The sequence below is a fragment of the Thamnophis sirtalis genome, unplaced genomic scaffold (assembly GCF_051295495.1).
Source record: "Thamnophis sirtalis isolate CommonGarterSnake01/CBP01778 unplaced genomic scaffold, rThaSir2_p1.2 scaffold_6, whole genome shotgun sequence".
Lineage (NCBI taxonomy): Eukaryota > Metazoa > Chordata > Lepidosauria > Squamata > Natricidae > Thamnophis > Thamnophis sirtalis.
Window position 1 is genome coordinate 36,536,191 of NW_028261386.1, and position 16,087 is coordinate 36,552,277.

Here is a 16,087-nt window from a genome sequence, read left to right on the forward strand (position 1 = left end):
GATCAAGCCAGGAATGGCTTGGATCAAGATGGGTCTTTGCCTAATGACCAATGGGACATGATAATGACGGCAACAAAGACTGACAGTATTGCTGTCACTAAGTGATGCAGGTATATGATATCACGCTTTAAAATCACATCGCTCAGCAACAGAAATTCTGGTCCCAATTACCATCATAATTTAAGGACTATCTGTCCTCAACAAGCCTATCTTCTAGCAACATAAATATAGCTCCTCTTTAGGATCTATACATTGAAGAGAAAGGTAGGGGCTTTAACTGTGTGTTCCCTTTCTCTTGAACTCTCCATCAATTTGCACAATGCCAGGAAAGGGCTTTAGGTCTAGAAAGCAATGAGATACTAGAAAGTAATGAGATATTATTGTATTATTGTACAATGTTAGTGTATGGTTACATTATTCAGTTCCCCTCAGTAGCCTAGTCATGTATTTGTACTAACTGAAGTTTAATTTATAGTAAACTAAATAAGATGACACTAAGACTTAACTGCAGAACTTTAGCTTGTCAAATGATTGAATGACTCCTAGCTTCATCAAATGACTGAAGGATTCAAGAAGTCCAGGAAAATCAACATGATCACACCTCCTCTGTCTTTCATACAACAAAAATTATTCCAGAGGGCAACCAAGATTGAATACCTAAAACAAACACTAGATCAAAAACAAAAGTTTAATTTAGAGTATCTGAAAGTAATGAACCACTGTTTGACTGAAGCATCTTCCGCTTCTGTTAATAGCGTTGAGAAAAGGTTTGATTTGGTGATTCAATCTAAAGGTGATTTTATTAATCTCCAAATCAGATTAATCATCAAACTAAATTCGCTACTTTCAAATCTATTTAATAGTTTTTGCATGCTAAAGAGTTTTTTTTTCTTTAAATAGGAATGTTTTGTATAAGACTGAAACTGATTTATAAATCCCTGATAACTAACTTTTTTGTGAAACTACAACCACAGGCAGCACAATCTGCTAAATACACTTAAAAAGTATAGCAACGTCATACTTCAATCTTGGGGCCAAAAGAAACTGCTGACAACATACATAGCATTTAAAAAAAAAAGTATGATATACCCGAGTCGGAAAAATAGGAAAATGGAGCATAGTAGCACATTCATAAATAATATTATAATGTTACCTACCTCAGCTAAATCTTCAAAACAGCTTCCTACTAATGGATGGGGACTGCCTTCATCAGTCATTTCTACTGTATCTTCAATATGACCTAGCAACTTCACACTAAGTTCATGAATGTCTGATACTCGGCTGAATATATTTTCTACATCCTGCAAAACAAATATTTTGATATATACTGAAATAGGAATTGAGATATTTAAATACTAAATTTGTTGATTATGGGACATCCTACATAGGAAATAATGAAACAGTATTCTACACAATAGGCCTTGGATGTAAACTGTAAACAGTGATTTGGAAAGGAAGATTATAAACCTTTGTTACTAAATGTTATTGATGTTTAGTTAGAATAGACCATAAGGAATAGTGTTATTGGGATACTAGAAATAGCAAATGAGAGGCCAGTATGTTTTCTTGAGTTTTGGTATGTTTTATGATGAAGGACGTTTAAACAATTATAGTCAAACGAGAATGGGGGTAGGATGATGGTAATATGTACAAATATATTTGATTTAAAATACTAGAATATGAATCATGGGTGACTGTGAAAGAAATGCACGAAAACTTTTTGTAACCAACTGATACACTTTCTACAGTATGTAAAAAAAGAGGATTTTTTTATGTTGTGTCTGTTTTGAAAACTAAAAATAAAAAAACTTTAAAAAACAAAAAAACAAAAAAGATTTTTGGCTTCTGCGCGCCTCATTTTTGGGCCCTACCCATTTTCGAGACTTTTTCAGCCCGTTTTGGAGGCTTTTTTGGCATGTTTTCGAGGCTTTTCTTGGTCCATTTTTGAGGCTTTTTGGCCCATTTTTTTTGGGGGGGGGGGAAATGGCCCCAAAAAGCCTCAAAAACGGGCTGAAAAAATCCTTGAAAATGGGCCAAGAAAAGCTGAAAAAGACCCCCCCCAATCTTCAAAAACAGGTTAAAAAAAACCCTCCAAAGTGGGCGGCAAAAAGTAAAAAAAAAAGGCCTGAAAAAGGGACGTGTGGAAGCAAAAATAATGTCTGTTAGGTGGGCGAGGCTTCGGCAATATTCTGTCTATAAGATGCACAGACATTTTCACCCCCTTTTGGGAGACAAAAAAGTGCATCTTTTAGTCCGAAAAATATGGTACGGTATTGTCTATTTTGTGGCCTCACCAGTTACTTGCAGGTAAGTGGTATCTTGCAGATATTCTAATGAACCATTATTGCTATTTTGTTATGCCTTTGTTTGAAGTCAGTCTACCACCTTAGTTACTATCTTGAATAGTTTATTATTATTCACGATTTGCTACCAAGCATAGACAACTCTTCTTCCTTTCCTCTACTTCTTTTCTCATTTGAAAATGTCTTTTTTTAGGTTTTTTTTGTGTGTGGAGGGTGTTGTTTTTACTTTATAGTCTTTCTATAAAGACGTCCTGATATGATATGAAGGTTATTCAAGAGCATTTAATGATGATTTTTTTTATATTTGTATGTTCAAAATGTTTTTAATAATGTCAGTAGGATCACCTCAGTTCTATGTCTGTCTCGAGGAATTCTAGAAGCTTTATCAAATTTTTAGACAGTTCAATTAATGACTAGATCTTAACTCTAGAAGAAAGTTGGCATACATATATAATAAAGTATATTATAGATATGTATATAGTCAACAGAATTTGGGGCTCAAGTGGCTATATTATATTCTTAAAGCATATATATGTTTAGAGCACATATGCACTTGATTTTTAGATGGTATGCTCATTATGGTTTTTCCTAATCTAGCACTCTAATAAAATATTTTTCTTGAATAATGCTAACAATATATATAAAAAATAAATTCAAGGTACTTACATGCCCTGAAAATAATTTTGCATTGGTAATAAAAGGTTCTCTAAAAACTTTTATTATGAGATTCAATTCCCTTATATATTGTCGAACTTCTGCCATGAATGACTTTACAAGATCGTAATAGGTTTGTTCTCCTGATGTGGAAGGTTCTTCATCAGATAACGTCAGGGTACTAATATCCTCTACATCTTGATGAAACATATCCATCAACACCTAATTGAAAGAGAGGAAGATCTTAATACCAGCTATCAGAAAAGGAAATATATTATATTGTGTACAATTGAATAAAAAACTGTCAATGTGAAAATTAATACAATATATAAGCAAGTATTTGTCTGAGAATCATATTGGCAGAAGGAAAATTTTACAATCAGCAATCGTACCTTACTTTAAATAAGCATAACTACTCAAATGGGTATTTCATCACAATCTCATTTGACGCTTAAGAAACCTTTAAATTATACACATCACAATCTCATTTGACGCTTAAGAAACCTTTAAATTATACAGAAATGTGCAACAGTCAGAATCTCAAGAGTCTGTCGAAGAATTTCATTCAGAAATACTGATCAATATCATGAATTACCAACTGAAGAATGGAAAGTGCAGAGGAAATGTTCATTATTTTCTCTTTAAGCTGCAGCCTTTTGAAAAAATGTTGGAGGACCAAGTCAGGGACGACTCACACCTTGGTCAGCACTTTACCCTCCTACCATCAGGAAGGAGATATAGAAGCATAGCCAGCCGGAAACAGGCTGAAGAACCGTTTTTACCCATGGGCTGTCAGACTCCTGAATGCAAAATAACATCATAACTACCTAGTACTATGGACTTGCAGGGCCGGCACAATATGTAACATGTTCACACTGGTGTAATGGGACTGGGTGTTTGTTAATATAATTTGAAATTTAATAAAATTTGTATGCCGCCCACTCCCTTGGGACTCTGGGCGGCTTACAGACAAGATAAAAAGCAATTAAAAATTAAAGGTAAAAAATTAAAGGTAAAAATACAATTGTTAAAATTGCACACGATGCATTCTGTCTAAGTGGGGCTGGACATTAATCAACAGCCACAGGCCTGCCGGAACAGCCAGGTCTTGGTGGCTTTTCGGAAGGCCGGGAGAGTGGTAAGGGTCCGGATCTCTACGGGTAGATCGTTCCACAGGGCCGGCGCAGCTACAGAGAAGGCCCTCCCCCGGGGGGCTGCCAGCCGGCATTGTCCGGTTGACGGCACCCGGAGGAGGCCCAACCTGTGGGATCTTGTTGGTCGTTGGGAGGTATGTGGCAGGAGGTGGTCTCTCAGGTAGCCAGGTCCTAAACAATGTAGGGCTTTAAAAGTAACCACTAGCACCTTGAAGCGCGTTCGGAGACCAATAGGGAGCCAGTGCAGCTCGTGGAGGATGGGTGTAACATGGGTGTATCTATTTATTGAATATGGGATTATTTTTTTTTCTCTCTCTCTCTCTCTGTCTTCACTTTGAGTTGTATTTTGTTGGGGGCTGCACTGAGGGAGTTCAATCCATCTCATTGTACATATGTTTTGCACCAACAATAAAGAATTATTATTATTATAGACATTATAAAGATGACACTAAGAGAAAGAAATGAGAATCCAATTTCCTACTTCTCAAAAGCTCAGGTCCATGTCTAAATTCAGCTAGTACCAAGATGACATAGCTATAAATATGACTGTATATACCTTGTCAGCACACATTGCCACTTTGATGTCCTGTTTAGTAATTTCATCATGTCTTATATTTCGTACATAGTTTCCAACCAATTTTAAAATATCTGCAGAAATGTATTCCAATACAGCTACAATGTAAACAGACACTTGATGGTCAACTTTATATCCCAAGACTTCCTGAAAGAGATAAACTTATTTTAATATTTCATTATGCCCAGACACACTTAATAAATGTATACATTTAAAGATGGATAATTGTTCAATCAAAGGACATATAAACATTGACAGGTGCACAAATTTATTCAGCCTTCTGTAGATACTAGAGGAATTATAGTGGAAGCACACCATGAGGGATCAAAGGAGCAAAGATTTACTTTTCATTTCTGAATGTCTGCTTTTAAAGTTTTCATAAAGTGCTATAATACCAGCCACAATTTTTGGATTTTTCTTCTTTGGTTTCTATACCATTTCACTTATGAAGAATTTGAAGTATTCTAAAGCTTGGACATCTGTTATATTGCTGACACCAATAAGAGAATCTATTTATTTGAAACATTTACATGGCTACCCAACTCAGACAATATGACTCAGATTGGCATAAACAGAGTTCAGACCATTAAAAACCAAATAAACCAATAAAATGGCAATCAGAACTGAAATACACAATACTCACTAACTGGGAATTGTGGTCATCCTGAATCAAGCACCCAGAGACAGATCAGATCTTAACTGACTTACTACAAAGTCAGACCGAACTATTTGTCAATGGAGGTAGGGGTGGGGGAAACCTTCCAACGAGTAGGGACCAGGACTGAGAAGGCACACCTGAGTCCTACAAGCTGATACCCAGAGTAAACTCTCTATCTTGCAGCATACAGGGTGAGCAAATACCCTTGGGAGCCGGCAGTCCCCAATATAACCCAGAATTTGATTGTTCAATATTGGATGCTGCACTATTTAACCAAATGTTTAGTATTAGTGTTTTATTGAACGAAGTATAGTAACTCAGATGACACCTTGGTGATGATGGCATATTCAATTTTTTTTCCATGTAAGTGAAATTGAAGTGTTATTTGTTGACAATTTATGCTTTCTTGATAGAAGATGCCTTTTGAAGCTTTTTAACTTCATGCTTGATGATCCATTTCTCATTTTCTTTGCTTTCATAACTTTATAACGATCAAAATCCATCATCTTGGCTTTCTTTTCCCTAGCCTCAATTTTTTTTGCCTATCTGGTGGCTTTCCATTTCTCGTTTTCTTTTTCCCAGGCAATTCGCACACATTTTTGACGAGCACTGTGAGGAAACTAGCATATTCATTTTTAAATTATATTGTACTGTATTTTTCGAAGTATAAGATGCACCTTTTCCCCTCAAAAAAGAGGCTGAAAATCTGGGTGCGTCTTATACACTGAAAACAGCATTTTTTGCCTCCTGAAACCCCACCCCTTCACCAAAATGGCCGTGCAGAGCCTTCAGGAACTTCTGGGGGCAGGGGAGGGTAGAAATGAGTGAAAAACAGGCTGTTTTTTGCTCACTTCCCCCACCCCGCCCCCAGGAGTACTCTATAAGCCTCCTAAAGGCTATGCATGCCCTTTTTTTTTTTTTACAAAAAATGGGCCCGTTTTTGTGAAAAACGGGTTGGTTTTGGGAGGTCTGCAGAGTGCAAAAACTTTTTTAAAAAATTGCCTCTTCAAAATCTTGGTGTGTCTTATACTCCAAAAAATACGGTATTTTACCATAGAATTACACAGATTAATTCTTTTTTTATATATAATTTATGCATTTACGAAATATGTAACAAGTAATTAAAATTAAAATCCAGAGTGCCTAAATCTTACATTTAGACTGGCTAACAATACATATTATTTTTCATCTGTATTGGTTATAAAAATAGGTTTAATTTAAATTAAATATTGCCACCCATTCTAGAAGATTCTGAGCAGCTTATAAATTCAATAAAGAGTACAGAATAAAACAATTAAAACAAAACTTATATAATAGGCAACCCAGACTAAGGCAACTAGAGCTAGAAACGATGCTGGCAGTATGGAATTAGGCTATTATGGGAAATTGACCAATAGATCACTCTTATATTAACCTCATGCCTTGGAACAGAGATAGGTTTATAATTTCACTTCTTTCAGAGAAATATCACAGAGCTGTCAACCAGTAGAACAGGTTGCATCATGAAATCTGCATCATTTCCCCTTCACTGGAAGTATTTAAACAAAGGATACATTAGCCATCTATCCAAAATGTTTTAATAGATCCTCCCCAAAAAGATGATTAGACAATATGACCTCTGAGATCACTTCCAATTCTGTTATGAAAACTATAATCCTCAGCCTTTCTCCAGAGCTAAGGCAAGTTTAAGTGTTCCAAATCTCCAATTATCATGTGTCACAGACACATATAACAAGGGAGAAATCCTTTTCATAACCTAAAGAAGGGCAGGGATAATGCCTGATCTTTGCTTTGATGAAGCACTTCCGAGTTCCCCACCATCTAATCCTCATCGGAGTAATGGGAGAAGCAGCACATTGACAATCAAACTTTCTGACGGGCTACTAATGCCACTTAAAATAAGGAGATATCTAATTACAAACTTTATTAATTAAGAATGACAGATTGTTTAAACAAGTTCCAGATGGATTGGAAAATAAATTATATTTATAAGTTTTAAGAAATTGGCTTCTCTTTCAAAATATTACTGGTTATCTGAAAAAAAAAACCTAATCTATTGAATTTGTAACATCTTATATATTATGTTCATATTACTTACCTTTAAGAGTGGATGAATTTTTTCTACTGGAAGAAATAATGGATTTCTTCGCTTTCTCTTTTCAATGGCAGATTGCGCATCAGCTATTGCCCATTTATCAATCGGATGAGGAAAACTTTTTTGGACACGATCCTTGTAATACACAGAGGAAGTACAGTTAAATATATAAACAGTAGATAGCATTTTGCATTACCATGTCCTCAGTAACTAAAGCTACTTTTGGGGGCAAGGGATATTTTTTTTCCACTCTGTATTTCATTTCACATTCAAAGCACAATGTATAACATGTACAGCAAATTATTTAATACAGAAATATAATTGGATAGGCTCAAATAAAATATGCACAATTGATAAGACCTGTGGTGGTCAATGGTTAGAATGCAATATTACAGGCTAACTCTTCTCACAGCCATGTGTTCAATCCTGACTGACTCAAGGTTGAATCAGCCTTCCATCCTTCCGAAGTTGGTAAAATGAGGACAGAGATTGTTGGAGGCAATATGTTGACGTTTGTAAATTGCACAGAGAGCACTTTAAAGCATTATGGACCAATATATAAGTCTATTGCTATTGATAGGCATTAAAAACAATTAAGCAAATAACAGTCTTATTTGACATCTTTAAAAAATAGTTATAATGTCATTAGACAAATATCCCTACAGAGGAACATTTAAAAGCTGCAATGTCACTAAAGTATGCCTTCATTCCACTTCTCTTACAAAGATACTAAGAGAAAATCCTCATCCAATTATTTTCATGCACAGGTGAGTTAATGGGGGGAATACTCTTAAGATCTTTAGATTTTAATATATTTTGAATATAAAGATATGAACCATTAATTAGAGTAATGCAGCTGCTAAAATTTTATTCAGAATATGATCCCACATATTCAAATCAGCTAGCATTCTAACTGCAAACTTCTGCAGTAGCAAAAATCTGCAGTTGTAGATACCAACATACTCTAAAAGGATCCAACCCAATTTGCTGCTTCATAACATTTTATTTACTTATTTTTCCTATTTCTAAACCTCACATACCCCATATCCCTCCTTTATCTCAAAGGAGTTTTCAATATAGCCGTAGAAACAAACAATGCAAAATTATGTCAAAATTTAATAACAATACAATACATATTTTATATTCAATTATGGGTATTTCTTAATGCAGGTAAGTCTCTTTGTGATCTATGATCACAATTGAAACCAGAATTATCACTAGAAGTCATAGAGTCATAAATCAAATCAGACCTGGTTTTATGACAATTTTTGGTTGCTAAATGCAGCCACTTTGAGCTGTCATTAAACAATCAGTTTTAAGGACTACCCGTATATCAACAAGAAGAACATCAAGAATGAATGGAATTGGACAATGAACTACAAGTGGTACCTCTACATCTGAGAAACTTCTTGGCTGAGCTTGACACAGCATATTTAGTAACTGCAGAATTAACTCCTCAACATACTGCAAAGCATCATCTGTGGAAGATAGTTTAGGGTGGACTTGCATCTGGACCTATATTAAAAAATAATTGAACATAAGAAAATTCATTACAAAAATGTGGAAAGCTAAAAGTCTGGTGGCCCACAAAAGACATATTAAAAACCTTAGATTCAGACTATAGACATCAAGAGTATTTAAACTGCAGAAAGGAAAAAGAAGCACAAAGAATGAAAACATCATTACAATCAAGGCAAAGAACTGCATCGAAAATTACTGATTCAGTTTTATGAACCACTATGAACTCACTGGATGAAATTGAATACAAAGGAAAGAAAGAGAAGTATAAAAACTTTGACTTGGTCATCTTAAACTAGCAGACAAGGTGATTAACACATTTCCTTTATAGAGTATCATTTATGATTGCAATTCAAATGACTGAAATTGAATATTAAAAACTGACAAGAAATCTTATTTCTTAGAATATTGAAGTAACAAGGGAAAAGGAAAGTTGTAATTCATCCTTATCCATATCTTTTATTATTTTTAAAATATGAAATAAGCTGTACATATAAAGCAGGTGATATATTATGAAATGTAAGGTAAAACATTTATGCATTCTATAGTATATTGTAGTTTTTGCTGGGAAAATGGGCGAGATGGGCAACAACCTTTTAAAGAACGAAATGGTGGGAATCCTAAACTTCACCTTAAGTAACACAGAAGTATTGAAAATTCAACGTTGATTGACTTTTAAGTACCACTGGGCACAAAAATATTATAAAGGACATCAGTAGTATACTAATATTGAGTGAGATGGGAAGTTTCTAAATTTGATGTATAAAATAAGTTTTATATTATTTATCTGCAGAAAGCATGATTATAACATTAAGAAACTGAAGTAATTCTTACTTTAATGACAAGACTAGGAGTATAAAGTATTTAGAAACAGCAGTGAATATCCACTTATACTTTCCGAAACATATAAACACTACCAAATTAATTCATTTTCCTTTAACCTTGACTGAAACCTAATTTTTTTAAATGCCACCATATTCAGTTACTCAGAAAATGACATTGCTTTCAATTGTTAAGTTTCATAACTATTTAGAGATGTAAAACTCATATGCCTTTAGTTGAAAAGCAGACAACAAAAAGATTCAACTCATATTAGCACAATTATTTAGGCGCACCCATTTGATGAAAAAGACTAATATCTGAAGCGAGTAAGAAATAGAATTAGATATGATCAGACAACAATATCTGATGCAGAATACCCTCCTCTTTATTTATTTTATAAACAAAGGAGATTCAAAGGCTATTATTTGATTGTAGAACATGCTAAAGCCAGAAAGTGCTTTGTTTAGTTTTGATGCTCATTAAATAGGCCATCATTAATCGAAGCAAAGCTTAGTTATCACATCTGAGTAAAAGATCCACTAAGCACTCTGTCCTTAACAGTGGGCAGTCAGATATTGAAGAACCTTGTAAGCAGGAAAATAAAGGTCATGATTATCTGCTTGCCTGCCTCAAACAGCTTCTTGCAGCTTTATTGCCTCAATATATGAAGTCCTATTTAATTAACAATCAGTTTCCCATATGTGTATCTAGTGGCTAGGTTTCCTGTACATACATATATGTCAGATCTTGTGAGTTATCAATTTGAGAATTCCAGAAAACTCTAGACCAGTGATGGCAAACCTTTTAGACACTGAGTGCCCAAACTGCGTGCATGTCCAAATGGAAAGGTGTGCGTGCGCACAGACATGCATGCGCGCTTGGACGCATATGCAGCAGAGACCCAGAGATTGGCTGGCCGGCAGGGCATCCCAACACCGGCCGTGTGGCAAGAGGTAAGATCTTTTTCTTTTGTGAGCTTCTGTTTCGTCATTTGCAGTGAAGCAGAAAGATCATGAAAGAAATGCCACAGAGATTTTACCTGGGGCAATGGCACGTGTGCCAGCAGAGAGGGCTCTGTGTGCCATCTCTGGCACATGTGCCATAGGTTCGCCATCACAACTCTAGATCTCACAAATTTCAATCATTTAATGTGTCCTAGAAAAGTGTTGTGTAATAGCAGTGGTCACCTGAAAATGTTATTCTTCTCTACAGTGATCCTTTTAAAAGCTATCTAACAGTGCAGCCCTAACTTTCTGTTGCCTGGAGAACACGCACAGGACATTGCAGAGATGCTGGTCTGAGTGGAAGATGGAGGCTCCAATAATTCAGCATATTTTATTTGCCAAGAATTTGGAAAGATGGAAAGTTATGTCTATGGCTAGATGAAGGGTACTTTCGTAATTGGGCAGCTTAGCTGAATTTAAACTGTTAGACTCACCAGTTATGCCAATGGTACAGTTAATCTATAATCCCTGCATTCAATGGGAGGATGCTTAAAATACAACAATGCACAGAGTAAGTTGTTCTTCACTTACTGCCTAAGTCAGCAAATACCAGCAAAACTGGGAATAAATAAGACCTACTTTCCAAAGCTATTAGTTCCTTTCTTTCCCCTTCCCTTCATTATTGTCTTCCCTCATGTTTTGTATACATTGTTTTTCCTTACACAGTTCAAATATCAAATAGAAAACTAGAATACAACACAGAAATCAACACAAAGATAATTCCAATATTGTATGAGGTTAAAACAGACATAGACCACAGCTTGTGTTTTCATTTCCTCCCCCCTTGCTAAATTAACCTCTGTTTGGGTCTTTTGTCCAAATTAGATACTGAGGCTTAATTTCTGCAATCAAAAAACATCAGTTACACATTTGTTTATGAGTAGAACTTAGACCTAAGATTTCTAAATAGTTATTACATTGAGTGATTTGGCTAGCAAATAAAATGAGACATTAATATTAGCTAAATGTGAAAGGAGCAAGTAGTTTATATATATGTACAAATATTTATATTTGTGTGTGTCTGTATATATACAGACACACACACACATTTTTGAATTACAACTAATTCCTATTCCAGAATTAGATTAAAAAGCTATTTCAATAGTGTCAATATTCAATGCAACACTACCATATAGTCACCACCGTGTACATTAAAGATGTTGGATAATGATTATGAATTCAACATTCAATCATAGAGGTTTTATTTGGTGACTTCGGATGATCATTATCTCATCTCATCCTATGTCATAAAAATAGTAAGGAGAAAAAATTGGAGGAAGGACTGAAGGGTACTCTACATTGTACTCTTGAAGGCAATAAAGCTAACATATAAACAAAATATAGATACTATTGATAGTAATAGTTCCTTTAATTAAACTATAGCTTGCAGAAGTATTCAACTCACATATTTTCAGTTAACAAAGTAAAGTAGGGAAGCAGCTGCAAAACCTTATCTTATGCTTTTCAACTGGAGCATAAAAGTTTAAGCACAATCATTGATGTAACACAAATGTACTTAAATCTCAATTGCTCTGAAATGCTAAATCTTAGATCACTGCTCCAATCAAGAAAATGCATGCATGCAGCTATATATATATATATATATATATATAAAACATCCATTCTCATAAACAAAATAACAGCAAAAACCTGCAACTTTTTCATCTTCACTTAAATTATATAGAAGAAATTTCCAATCAATGCTACCTTTCATTAGGTAAACTAGGCTACTATGTGCTAATTAAGAAATTAGAATAATTAAACATGATGCAGTTTTGAAAGAAAAACATGCATATAGAGTAGAGTAAAATATGTGGCTAGGCTAAGGCAACATACTCGGAAGTGATGTGCCAGTGCCTGGAAGCTGTTAGGGTCTGGATGGGAGTGAACAAATTCGCACTCAATCCTGACAAGACCGAGTGGCTGTGGATGTTGCCCCCTAAGGACAGCCCAGTTAGTCCGTCCCTAAGCCTGGGAGGAGAAAATTTACTCCTCTCAGAGAGGTTCCGCAACTTGGGGGTCCTCCTGGATCCGCAGCTGACGTTAGAACCTGTCGGCTGTGACCAGGGGGGCCTTTGCCCAGGTTCGCCTGGTGCACCAGTTGTGGCCCTATTTGGACCAGGAGGCACTGCAAACAGTCACTCATGCCCTCGTCACCTCAAGACTGGATTACTGTAATGCACTCTACATGGGGCTGCCCTTGAAAACTGTTCGGAGACTATAATTAGTCCAGAATGCAGCCGCGCGAGCGATACTGGCTCCCTATTACTACACCTATCCTCCGCGAGCTGCACTGGCTCCCTATTGGTCTCTGAGCACGATTCAAGGTACTGGTGGATATCTATGAGACCGTCTTCTGCCACACACCTCCCTAAGACCGATAAGATCGCACAGGGTGGGCCTTCTCCAGGTGCCATCAACTAGACAATGTCGGCTGGCGGCACCAATGGAGGAGGGCCTTCTCTGTTGCCACCCTATGGAACGATCTACCCCCAGAGATCCGGACCCTACCCACTCTCATGGCCTTCCGAAAAGCTATCAAAACCTGGCTATTCCGGCAGGCCTGGGGCTATTGACCTCTTGACTGAGGTCCAGCCCCGCTTAGACTGGGTGCATGATGTGGTTCTTTTAATCTGCTTTCTTCTGTTTGTTTTTTAACTTTTTTCTTAAAATGTTATTTCTGTAAGCCACCCGGAGTGCTTCGGGATTGGGCGGCCTATAAATTTAATAAATAGAAATAGAAATACTCATATATTCACTGTACAGCATTATCCATTTGGTAAATTTATATAATGCCTTTCATCATAGCATCCAAAACACTAAATAAGATTTCCAGGTGGTCTCCTATCCAAGCACTTAATCCTGAATAATTTATTTTCAGCAAAATCCTTGATTCATGTCCATTCAAATTAAAATAAGAGACTACATAGGAATGGCTCTAGGAAAAGCAAAGCAGAACACCAGTGTCTAATAAACAATTGAAGTAGTCTTTCTTTTAATATCTCAAGGCTATTTAACTTTCCCAATACTCTCTCCTCTAATATGAAGTATTTGCACATGTTATGATCAATCTGATTTTTTTGGAGAAAAATATTGTCTTCTTCTTGTCTGTTTCCATGTTCTTTTAGTTCCTTCATTTTTTTCTCTCCCTTTCCACTATTTGTCTCTAAACAGATACAAGAGACTAATATATTTTATGGCCAGCAACTGCTGGCGGCTATTTTCAACCCAGTGCATGGATTTCTACTGCAGTCTAGCATACATTTTGCAGAACGTGCGTGCTGATTTTTTACCCAAGGCAAATTATGCAGGTACCAAAAAAACCACTGACATTCGATTATCACAATTCCCTGGTGTATATCCAAGCATAGTAATTAGGGAATAGATATAGGCTCTCCCACGGTAAGTTACAAAATACCTCAACTTAATTGCCAACAGTCATCAACCCCAGGCGCTAACTATATAACTGTATATCTAATCTTCATGCGTTATCTATCTAAGCCAGGGGTCCCCAAACTTGGCAACTTTAAGACTGATGGACTTCAAGTCCCAGAATTTTCCAGCCAGCATATTATAGCTGGCTGGAGAATTCTGGGACTTGAAGTCCACCAGTCTTAAAGTTGCCAGTTTGAAAATCTCTGATCTAACCTATCTCTAATCTGCACACATTATCTAACCTTCACGGTATCATCTGCAAGCCTTGTAAATCTCGAGGTATTTGTAAATCCAACGTGCGCTGGAAAGATAAAGACTCTCTCACCTTTTTGAGGGCGGCCACAAGCAGACTCCGCCACTTGGGTGCATTTTCTTCACTGAAGAACTCGTACTGCAGCGGAGCCGCTTGCATCTTGCCTACCCCGTCCCGCCCCCTAAGGGGTGGGGTGGGGGAAAACGACGGGAATCAGTGCCGAGCCCGAGCCCGACGTTGCTCCCGGGCTTGGAGTGAAGGTCGCGGGCAGCCACCAGAACCACCGGAGGAGGGCAGAGGCAGCGGGAGCCGCCAAAGGTGGCAGCGGCAAAACCCAACGTCGGAGTACGGTGGCGACATCCCTTTCCCGGTCACCCGCCGACCGGCCTGGCCTTGTCTCACTCAGCGCAGGGACCGGCCTGGATCAAGACACCACCGAGCATCCTATCTCTCGTCTTGACAGGTCCGAGACTGAAAAAGGTCCGAGGGGAAACCGTCCACGAGAGGAAAATGACGGTTACTCTTGAGAAGAAGGGGCAGGGTCTCGCCTGCAGCTTTGAACTCTCGGGATTCTTCCCTTGTCCTGATGAGTATAACCGCCAACGCATGCGCAGTTAGTGCGAAGGCTGATTGGGCATGCGCACTTTACGTTCAGTCACTCCTCTCTTTTTTTTTTCTTCCCGAAGCGTCTTCTTTGGAAGTTGTTCGCTTTGCTTTCCTTTTTCCTCTTCCTCCGAAGTGCGGAAGTGAGACTGTGAGTTAATCATAACCTCTGCTCGATCTAGGACCGAGAATCGAAAACCGAATGTTTGAGCGAATCTGTTTTGAGCTGTGGAAAGGGGCTGGAGGAGGCGAGATCTGTCAATGCGCCGCCTGTGGCCTGGAGGACTCATGACTGTCGCCGGTCTCTACTTGAATATTCAAAACAAAACAACGCGGGATAATACTGGATTCCTTCATATAATTGGTTTGACAGTAAACGAACATTGCGGATTTTGTGGAATTACAGGAAGCTGAAGGCGTGTTTTTTCGTGCAGTTCCGAAGATGTGGCGTTATGTTGGCGGCACAAGAATAACTGACTCCTCTAAAAAAAATAATTCAGGTTCTCTCTTAAATGTTTTCCTTGAAAATCCCCCCCCTCCAGTTTTGTAATATATGCAGTTCGGGAATCAAGTATAAAATATGTTTAATCTTGTTTTCCTAAGCTATCTGAAAACTGCCTGATACCACGAACTGCCATAATGTAAAATAGTTTCCTCGGCCTCGGTAACCCAAAATAAAAAATGTACAGGAAGGAAAGTCCTGGGTGAGCCTCTGAGGATGTCTCATAAAACGGTGTCCCATTCGCCTCTTTGAAATTCCAGAATGTGGAAAACAGAGTTGTATTGTTTTTACAGAATTTTAAGAAGACAGGTTGGCCTGTGAAGAAACTACATTGTATACGTTTCTAATCTCGTGAGCTAGACTGAAGCCTGAGAATTGTACCTAGGAACTAGAGGCCTTTCTTATGCTAGAAACCAGCCATAACCAGAACTTACTGATATGACAACCTTTAGGAACTAGGACCATAAAAAGGAAGTTCGTAAATAAGGGCAGGGGGAGATAGAATTAGAGTA

General features: G+C 37.3%; 1 protein-coding gene across 1 annotated transcript in view; it reads right to left on the bottom strand.

The window, feature by feature from the left end:
• Positions 1-15,201, bottom strand: part of SOS1 (SOS Ras/Rac guanine nucleotide exchange factor 1) — a 51,203-nt gene extending 36,002 nt beyond the window's left edge. The window contains exons 1-6 of the mRNA XM_087717602.1: positions 14,543-15,201; positions 8,828-8,953; positions 7,442-7,573; positions 4,668-4,832; positions 2,970-3,179; positions 1,158-1,301 (exon numbers count right to left, since the gene is read on the bottom strand). Of these exons, the coding sequence (XP_087573728.1) occupies positions 1,158-1,301; positions 2,970-3,179; positions 4,668-4,832; positions 7,442-7,573; positions 8,828-8,953; positions 14,543-14,629 (864 nt within the window). The 5' untranslated portion in view covers positions 14,630-15,201. The remainder of the gene's footprint in view (positions 1-1,157; positions 1,302-2,969; positions 3,180-4,667; positions 4,833-7,441; positions 7,574-8,827; positions 8,954-14,542) is intronic.
• Positions 15,202-16,087: the final 886 nt, after the last annotated feature.